Here is a 10590-nt window from a genome sequence, read left to right as displayed (position 1 = left end):
TTACCAAGATGGACAATACATTTGGGCCTGGGGTCAGCTTGCGGTACCGATGCAACGCCATATCAAAATCTTTCATACAATTTGAAAAGATGCTGAATTGTTCCCAAGAACAATTTTAAAAAAGCTGTTCAGGACCCAAACATGTTTAAATTCACATCTTTCCCAGATACAGAATTAAAGTTTGCAAATATTCTGGAAGGCATCTTCGTAAGTGGTGAGGCATGTAGGATACTCCTGCCAAAGACGCTGTTTCTGTCTTGGGTTCTCATGTTAGTTTCCACTCTGTTTGGCTTGATCCTTTTTTTGGAGATGACAGCCCTCAGCTCATGTTCACTGCTGGAAGCCTGATGCAGATTCAGCAAGTGTTTCCTGCCTTTCTCACACCGTGCAGGCACCGTGTAGCCTGCATCCTGGGCGGCTGTTGGTTGCTGGAGGGGCGCCTGGCCGCAGTTAGGACCCCTGCTCTCTTAGGCCTGCATGGCTTTCATTGATGCTTCTGGCAGATAAGTCTGGAGTGTGGGGAAGATGAAGGGAGGGGGACGCGGCACATCTTCTTTCATCAGTCAAGCAGCCAATAATCTAACTTGTATTTCTGGAAACTGGAAATGAATGAAAGTGTCTGGAAACCATAAGCACAATTTAGGTTGGGTTCTAGGGGAACCATGAACATATTTCAGATGGGACTGAAATGAATAAAAATTCTCCAAGACGTATGATTTTAAGTACTTAGTCGATAAAATTTCATAAAAAACAATTCAGTTTTGGCCTGGCTCATTGAGGGGCCAAGAGGCTGCTCCCAGCATCAGCTGTTCGCCGGCAGGAAAGGGCCCGGCTGTTACAGATAGAGCTTGATGAGTTCGTCGCTGACTGCTGAGGGCGTCAGCACCCCCAGGTCTGTAAACAGCAGTGTGATTAAGGAAGGGGAGGTGTAGTCGACCCACGGGTGCTCCTCTTTGAGATCCTGTCCAGTCTGCGTGGACTTCAGAGTATCTGCCTTGTACTGAGGAGACAGGAAGCATACGTTAGTCTGCCCCACGTGTTCAAGGCTCTGAACTGGAGAGGCCTTGGCCTGAGCAATTAGTGTGCTCCTGCCTCAAAGTGCTCTCTGGAAACGGGGGGAGGCCAGCTGTGTAGCACACTGGCGAGGGGGATGAGTGTGGCTTGGGTGAGCAGATCATTAAAGAAAAACTTAAGCCACGTGTCCCCTCACTGGTGTGCTGGATTAACTCCTCCAGACCTCTCAAGACAACCGTTTAGAGCATTTACAGAGTGCTTACTAAGTGCTAGGCACTGTGCTAAGTTCTTCCCATGGATTATCTCAGAATTGTCATAACCCTTGTACAGATGACTGAAGTTCACAGAGCTTACAATGAAAGGACTTGCCCAAGGTCACATGGTTAGTAAGTGGTGGAGATGGCAAGTGAGCCCAGACAGCTGAGCCAAAACTTCGACTATTACCAGTTTCCCCTGCCTCCTTGGCCTGTATCTAGTGCTTAATTGAATGAGAGACAAAGACTTAAATTCTGGGGACAAATTAGGCTGTTCAACAGCCACCAACTTACCTTTGTATCCTGAGTATTGGAAAAAATAGTGGGAAGTGAACAACTTAATGGAACATTCTTAGCACTGCGTTTTTCTTCAAAGGTTTCAGTTTAGACTCAAATACCCCTTCAAATATGTAAAACTCTTGCCTTAAACTTATCTGGGACATCTTGCTGGTTTAGTGGGAAGAGCCGTACAAACTTGAAACTTTCTGCAACAACATAAAAAGGCTTGTTCCGTGCTTTGGCACACACGGCCATCTGGTTGGTTCCAATCTGGGAAGTCAGAGAAAAGCGGAGAAGGGTGAGATCTTATGGCATATCTGAAGTGGAAGCAACAGAAAGTATATGAGTGAACGCAATATATGTACTTCTGGCTTTGGAATTACAGAAGACCTTTAAAAAGGAAAACACGTTTCTCCAAAGATATACAAATGGTCAATAGACACATGAAAAGATACTCAAGATTCTTAGTCACGAGAGAAACACAAGTCAAAACCACAATGGGATACTGCTTCACATCTACTAGGGTGGCTATAGTTAAAAAAACAAGTGTTGGCAAGGATGTAGAGAAATTTGGAATCCTTGTACGTTGCTGGTAGGAACGTAAAATGGTGTAGCTACTGTGGGAAACAGTTGTGGCAGTTCCTCAAAAAGCTAAACACAGAAATACCATGTGACCCAGCAATTCCACTCTTAGGTATATACCTCAAAGAATTGAAAACAGGAACTCAAATAGGTAATCGTACACCCGTGTTCACAGCAGCATTAGTTACAATAGTCAAAGGATAGAAACAACTCAAGTATCCATCAACAGATGAATGGATAAACAAATGTGACGTGGTACATTATGCAGCCATAAAGAGGAATGAAGCACTGACACATGCTACAATACAGATGAGCTTTGAAAACATCATGCTAAGTGAAATAAGCCAAACTCAAAAGGACAGATATTGTATGATTCCACTTATATAAGGTACCTAGAATAGGCAAAAATCATGGAGGGAGAAAGATTAGGGGATGGGGAGAGAAAAATGGGGAGTTTTGCTTGATGGTGACAGTTTGGGGTGACGGAAAAGTTTTGAAGACAGACAATGGTGATGGCTGCACAACAGTGTGAGTGTAATTAATCCCACTGAATTGTACACTTAAAAATGATTAAAATGGCAAATTTTTATGTTATACATTACCACATACAACAAACTATCATGAAATCTTTCCATGTTAAGCAACAGATAAATTTTAAACATTATACTGATGTCAAATATGCTCCATTAAAAAGAAAAACCAACCAAAAGCTAAATTCCAGTTAAAGCATGTTTTGAAAAAATATAAATTACTTTCTCCTAATTTACACAAATCAGTCTCCAAAGCAGGAAGAAATCTGAACAAAATTTGACCGCTGCAATGGCTCATGGGAACTGGGAAGCCATTGGCTGCAGTGGTGGAGTCTTGAAGCTAAGCAGGGTTAGAGGAACGAATCGTTAACAATACAGTGCTAGCTGGATGTCTGAGGTCAGTGATGTAGCTTCCCGCCCTGACCAAGGGCCCGCGGAGAACTGATGCTCCTACCTTGTTAATGATTCCTCCGTTTTCAACAACTCCTTCAGCACCAACAATGACAAGATCCACTTTCTCCATGATGTAGCTAAGGAAATTAAAAACAATTTTTTAATGCTCCCTCTTCTTTGCTCTTCTTAGTAGCAACATCGCCTGCAAAGATTAATACTCCATTTTCACCAAGGTAAGTTCCTCTCATAACTTTCTTCCAAAGAGCACTGAACTCATGAGACAACCCCTGGCACTGTTACCGGTTCTGCTACAGGGGCACCAAGACTTGTTTTGGTCATGACACCACAATAAGACGTGTAACTCTCCCTGCCACCCAGTAATGTACATGCATATGTGTGTAGCTGAAGCAAGGATTTCATGACCCGGCACTTATCCTTACTACGTGTGGCACATTCTGTTTTCCTTTCTACATTAATACAGACAAAATTTAAAGACCTGATGTGATCTGAAGTTGGAAAAAATGTTATGTAATTCAAGAATCTTGCAGGTAGGCTGAAGGCCAATCTACCTTTTGAAATGAGCAATTAGGGACTTCCCTGGTGGTCCAGTGGTAAAGAATCCACCTTACAATGTGGGGGACGTGGGTTTGATCCCTGGTCAGGGAACTAGGATCCCACATGTCGCGGGGCAACTAAGCCCGCGAGCCACAACTACTGAGCTCGTGCGCCTCAACTAGAGAGAAGCCTGCGTGTCGCAACTGAGACCCGACGCAGCCAAAAATAAATAAATAATAAATAGATCTTAAAAGAAAATAAAATGAGCAATTAGTAGAATTCTTTAAAATGTTTACTCTTAAACACATTCCTAATTTCCTTAATCATCTCCTTATGTGTTTTCTTCCCAAGGGATTATTACTCCTGTTTTCTCTTGGGAGGCACACTGTCAATCCATGGAGCATGTCACCTGGGCTTTAGGAGTGAAGTTGCACAGGTGAGACGAAGAATCCCAGAGTGCCACTGAGGGCAGCCCGTGTCTTCAGATGAAGAGGGAGCACTGGTCACATGTGCTGACCTGACCTCTGCACCTTGCTCTTAAAATGCACTATGATACTGCCACGTCAATGACTCACCCTCTCCCTGACATCCTATAGCCCTGTCTGTACACTATCAAGGCCTTATAATGAGCTTGCTGGTTTAGCCCAGCTATCAGTTAAGAGGCGGGACGCTGCCCAGTCCAGTTTTATGAACGAGACTCAAACCTTCCAACTGGAAGTGCTGTTCCAAGCCACCCCTGGGAGTGGGCGAGGAAGAGTAATTGTGGCGGGGGAAGCCAGGCACTTACCCAACAGCGGCATCCAGTACGACAGTGACGGGGACACTGAGGTGGCAGAGGGCTTTGGCCATTTTCTTACTGAAAGTGACAGTTTGAGAGCATTAGAAAAAAGTCCAGGAAAGTCCCATAGTGGTGTATGGTGAGACACTTAATTTGGACAATGATAAATCACTTTAGCTGGAAACTCAGTTCAAGTAATGGATTAAGGGGCACATCCTGAGACTTTGGACTAAGGAAACAAGAATTTGGGTCCTTTAGAAGGAAGTATGTGTTTTAGGAGAACTGCGCTCTTAGGGATACAAAAAGATATGTAAATTCAGAAAAAAAGGGTTTTCCTTTTATTATGTTCTGGCTAGATATGTGGCGAATTATCTATTCCTTGATAAAAATCCTTCAATTGCTGTTCCTCTGACTTAAGTACTAAATAAAACCCCTAGATCCTGTACTGTGACCTACTTCAGATTCACGGTGATTTTTCTTCCAGGGGCAGGAATGGGCACTGTCAAAGGCAATGCTGACTGATTGGCAAATCAGGGGCCTATTCTGGCTCCTCTTAAAATGGATTCTAATCCTCAGTTTGCTCTTTAAAAGGACTGCTGGGCTCATAACCAAATGGAAGGATACTTGCCCTGATAAATCAGGCTGTGACTCTGTAATGTACACACTGAAACGCTTCTTGGCCGCCACGGCTGCTTCCAAGACTCTCAGGACCACTCTGGAGTAGGCGTGAGTTAATATTCTCTGTGGGCACAGAAAGCTCTGTCAAAAGGGCAAGCTTCTGGCAATCACCCATACTCTATGACCCTCTGATGCGTGTTCCTGGTACCCTAAAGCTTCTCCGTATGCTTTCTCGCAAATCAGCTGTAATCAGAAAGGAGATCCTTGATAGTACACTGAGTTTAAGCCCATATACAAGCTGAAAAAGTTTTCTGCCGGAGGAATATATTATGGGTCTCCTCTTCTCGTAGCAAGCGCAGAAGTGACATCTCCATGTGGTGTTACTCAGATACAGAAGCCTTTATATCTGAAGGCTCTGTTAGGTTCCTTTGGGTTGGCTTCCCTAATGGTTCGCACTCTTGGGCATACAGGCACCAGGCAGGTAGCATAAAGGAATGCAGGGGGCCGGCTGGGGCCAGCAGCAGAGTGGAAAGGCTGAGCTCCAGCTGTTGTCATGTGGGCCCACTGTGGTCAGATCATCTGGTTTTTCTAGAGGCGCTGAAAATCCAATATTTCAATGTTGGCTAATTTTTAAAAACTTATAAACGCTGTTTGGGGTAAACACAACCCATCTGTGGACTGGATACAATTTGCAGATACTTAGATGTAATCTCTGCTCTGGGGAATAGAGTGCAGAGGACAGTGTAAGCAAGGAGGAGGGATGTAGCTCCCTAGCTCCTTTCTGGGCCTCGCCCAAGAGCTTGTTAGAAATGCAGGTTCTCAGGCCCCACCCTTGTCCTACTGAATCAGAATCTTCATTTGAAAGATCCCCAGGGGGTTCATCTGCATGTTCAAATTTGAGCAGCTGTGCTGGAAATTTAGCCAAAATAGCACTGATGCGGGTGGTTATTACACATTCAACTCCACTAGAGCAAACGAATCCTGCAGCGAGTCTGCAGAAGGAGAAGGCCTCGGTGAGAGGCAGTCACAGGCTTGCCTCCACTTGGCCCCAAAATGGCTTTGTTTGCAGCTGGCTTGCGTACAAGTTCCACTCGCATCTATTACGTCATTTATTTAATAACATACTCCAAAAAAAAAAAAGGCTTCAAAAATTGGGAAAGGGGTAATAGACGGTGGACAAGAGTCCAGATGCAAGTGAATACTTTTATGGTCGATGGAGGCTTAGATGGCAAAAGAAGGCGTGCTGCCGGGAGAGGAGACGTCATAAAAGTTTTACGACCCCTTTGCTGGGAGACTGACTTGATGTGCAGCTCCCGTCTTTCCTCACTCAGCTTATCAACACTTGGTGGTATCTCTGTAAGAGCGTTTGGAATGAAGATGAAAAATCTCAATCCAGTGCTAACATTCAGCAGGAAGACAGTCAGTATGAACCAATGACAAGAGCTGTGTTAATTTAATTCAGATTAATTTAGTACATATCCAGTAATAAAAAATACTTTTTTTAGTAAGACACCTTATCAAATCAAGAATCATCCATGCTGTCCCAGGGTTTTTCTCTGCCTGTTTAAAATGACAACCGCCTATGATAATAATATCTACATTTAGACAGTGCTTACTATGTGCCGGGCATAGTGCAGAGTCCTTACACATACCATCTCATTAATCCTCACAACACCCCTATGAGGTAGGTGCTGTTATTACCCTTATTTAACAGATGAGAAAACTGCAGCACAGAGAGGTTAAGTAACTTGTCCAAGGTTACACAGCAAGTAAGTGGCAGAGTCAGGATTTTACCCCAGGAGTCTAACTCCAAAGTCCTTGCTCCCAATCACCACACATGATCAAGATCTACTCACCGCCCCATCTTTGATGAAAGTATGGCACAGATCTGCAATTTTATTTCTCGACAGTGATGTTCTCCTGAGAAAAATCTCTCCCCGCTCAATCATGATCTTTTTACATTTGGAGTAATCCTGGGAAGAAAAGAGCAAAATGAGGTGAAGGGGAGGATCCAGATAAAGCTGAGAATATTTGTGGCCAAACAGAGAAACAGAGAGGTAACCGAGGAGGGCAGGGGCTTACGGAGTATTCCAGGGAGGTAAGGCTGATGAAGCGCAGGAAGAGCTCCCCGCCCGAGGACACGGCCACAGAAGAGTCCACGCCACACAGGGTTTCTATGGCACTGGTGAGATTCGCTCTCAGGCCCTGGAGTGTCTCCCCTGGAATGATCACATGAGGAATGTGACGTTCATTTTTGACCCTTGATGGGTCTGTGATTCACTCACTCATTCAACCAGTGTTTACTGGGTGCAGGCTGTATGCCAGGCGCTGTTCTAGATGCCAGAGATACATCAGTGAACGTGACAGACAGGGTCCCAGCTCTGACGGAACTCCCTTTCTAGTGGGAGAGGCAGACAGTAAACAAGCACACAAAGAAATCAACAAGTTAATTACAGACTGAAATGAGGACAGAAAAAAGCAGAATGATGAGAAAGGGGGAGCTACTTTAGACAGAGTTAACAGGGGTGGTCTCTTGGAGTGCAGGCCTAAGCAGAGACCCGAGTAAGAAAGGATCCAGCCGAGTAAAGATCCAGTGGGAAAAGTCTCAGATGCAGACTATAAACGCAAAGGTCCCAAGAAGGGAATAAACTTGGTATGAGAAACAAAGAGAGGCCAGAGTGAAGCACAGCTCAGTGAGGGACAGCATAGAAGGAAATTAAGTAGCAGTGACAGAAGAGGTCTGCGGGGTGGGGTAGGTAAGGCTTAGGTGTTTGGATTTTTTTTTTTTTAATACTTATTTATTTGGCTGCCCTGGGTCTTTAGTTGCGGCATATGAACTCTTAGTTGCAGCTTGTGGGATCTAGTTCCCTGACCAGGGATCCAACCCGTGCCCCCTGCATTGGGAGTGCAGAGTCTTAGCCACTGGACCACAGGGAAGTCCCAGGTGTTTGGATGCTATTGTAAGTGCAATGGGAAGAGGCTGGAGGTTGTCTTAGAGACATGCATCTCTAGGCCAGCGCTTTAGATTAAAGAACGCTTTATTATTTTTATTGTTATTATTATTATTTTGTTTATACCCAGATGCTTACATTTAGGATGTCTGAATTAGTAGTAATCACAATGATGACATTAAAACCAGAATTTATACTGGAACATTCTCTACAGCAACTGCAAAGAAACTTCCACAAGACAGAAGCTCAATAAATCCTTGTAAAGGTCAACTATTGCTATAATTTAAGCTTCAAAGTTAACCTGGTATAATATGGTCATTCTTTTTTGTTTTTAATTTTTTTTTCTTTTATTTCTAATTCTTTCTTGAATTCTATCACTACATTTCTGTTTTTCTAAATCTGATTTATATTATGTCTCATGTCTTGTACCATTTAAAAAAATTTTAGCTCATTGTAAAATAGCGTGTTATGCTTTTTTTTTCTGGTTGTCGTTCTTTTTTGGGGGGTTTATTTATTTATGTTTTGGTGTGATTTCATTGTCTGCAGGGATGTTATTCTCATTCTGTCTTCCTTACAGTAACTTTTATGGCGTTTGGACACAACCATTTCATTTTTAAGTAAATGAGTTTTCCTGAACTTTTAGAAAAAGACTTCGTTCAGTTGTCTTTTCTAACCCCACAGAGCTCCCTCTTCCATTGTTTTATGTAGTGTTAAAAAATACAGTAGCTTGCTTTCTGAGATTTCTTGGTTCTGTTCTCCTCCCCAAATCTTTTCTGGACTTTCTCTTTCTTTCTTTTCCTTTATTTTTCATTACCCCAACCTTCTGCAATTTTGATTCCACTCCCCACTATTCAGTGGGGACCCTGGCAGGAAGAAGCCCTGGCAGGTCAGTTTTGAGAAAATGCAGGATCTATGCTGGTCTAGCCCCTTCAGTCCATCTGGCTGGCTCCCTGCACTCACCTGCTATTGTAGTGAGAAGAACCACAGCATCCCCCCAATTTCAGCTGCTACTCTCAAAGTGAGACAGTGCACCTCAGATTGGGACTTGAACCCACATGCCGGGACTCGAACTCGGCCAAAACATACCGTCTTCCAACTGAGATCACACACCTGGTTTCAGGACTTAATGAAGCTCAGGTTCTTGATGTCTCATCACAGAAAGAATTCAGTGAGAAACAAAGTGATAGATAAGAAGTGCATTTATTTAGAGAGAAACACACTCCACAGACAGAGCGTGGGCCATCTCAGAAGGTGAGAAAGGCCAATATGGTCATTCTTGATTCAAAGTATATTTCATTGAAAGGAGACCCATTCAATGATAACTTGAGGGCTCTCTTCACATTAAAAGGACAGAAAAAGAGGGAGGAGCTGAGCTTGGGGCTGCATTACCTTATGTAGGCACACATCCGTCTCTCACTTGCTACACTTCTAACAGTTATGAGCAGACTTTCCTAACACCTGGAGTGATGGAGGATGACCGTCTTTACCTTTATCTCTCCTCAAGTATTCCAGCAAAGTCCGGATGGCAGCTACTGCTGAGGCCATGTCAGGATCTTCTTTCATCTGAGACTTAAAGTATTCAATTAACTCTGGGAAGGGAGAAAAAAGTGATTCATCAAATTCATTTAGCAGGATAGACGACCAGAGAGCTTATCAATGACTGTTGACTTTAAAAAGCAAACTAATTTAAAGAATATTTTCTTTGCAGGGTGTTTGGCTTCAGGGGCACCATAAATGTTGACGGGAATAGATATGACATCACTCTACTATTTGCAAACTCTTTCTCTCTCATTTTGCAAAAGCTAGCCATGTACAATGGCATAAAATTTAAGCCCCATCAAAAGGTAGTGAAAGGTCATTCTCCCCCTTATCCTAGACCCCAAGTCCGGAAAGAATCCCAGAGCCAACCTCCTTACCGATTTCTCCTGCACCCTTCAGTCTATGCCAAGTCAAGCGTATTCACCTACATACATACATATGTACATGTATGTGATGCAGAGGTCCACCCTGCTCTTATTTTTTTTTTACATGAAAGGTACTGTATACACATTAGTTTGCCCTTGTTCTTCACTTAATAAAACACCTTGATAACCACATTAGACAAGCAAATCAAATACGCCTTTCTTTTAATTCTAGTACCAGATCCAACAGGGCAGGGAGTCTTACTCATACTTCATATATGAGGAAATCAAGACTGCGAAGACCTGCACATGCGTCCGAAATCTCACTTTTTTGGATGGCACTGGAAAGCGTGGGGAGAAGGGGTGTCCGGGGATACCCCCAGGACCCATTCCCTGGATACAGGAGCAGCGAGTGGTTTTAGTTGTAACTAGAGGAACCACATCCAGCCAAACAGCCTGCGCTTGGAAAGTGACCTCTCCCGGAGCCCAGTCTGGGCGTGCGAGGTGGAGGGATCCCTGCGCGGCTCCGCTTTAGGCCCAGGAGGCCCGTCGCGTCCCAATTTACCCTTGTCGTCCATGGTGCCCTCTGGACCGCGGGGCCCCAGGGGCCCAGAGCCGCTCGCGCCACTTGGATGGGTCCAGCGACCGCACGGGCTCCGAATCACAGTGACCGACAGCGTACAGCACGGCTCTGCACGGCTCTGCACGGCTCTGCACTCCACTTCCGGCGCCTTG

The 10590-nt window shown here is 44.2% G+C and overlaps 1 protein-coding gene across 1 annotated transcript; it reads right to left on the bottom strand.

The window, feature by feature from the left end:
* Positions 1-97: 97 nt before the first annotated feature.
* Positions 98-10569, bottom strand: EIF2B1 (eukaryotic translation initiation factor 2B subunit alpha). The gene is made up of 9 exons (XM_082667413.1): positions 10421-10569; positions 9442-9543; positions 7086-7222; positions 6860-6976; positions 5010-5126; positions 4395-4459; positions 3114-3189; positions 1692-1817; positions 98-1000 (listed from the first exon to the last, which is right to left on the bottom strand). The coding sequence occupies exons 1-9, from the start codon at positions 10431-10433 to the stop codon at positions 836-838; spliced, it is 918 nt and encodes a 305-aa protein (XP_082523539.1). The 5' UTR covers positions 10434-10569; the 3' UTR covers positions 98-835.
* Between the last annotated feature and the right edge of the window lie 21 nt (positions 10570-10590).

The sequence above is a fragment of the Grampus griseus genome (assembly GCF_964374135.1).
Source record: "Grampus griseus genome assembly, chromosome: 12".
Taxonomy (NCBI): domain Eukaryota; kingdom Metazoa; phylum Chordata; class Mammalia; order Artiodactyla; family Delphinidae; genus Grampus; species Grampus griseus.
This window is presented reverse-complemented; position numbering and strand designations above follow the sequence as displayed.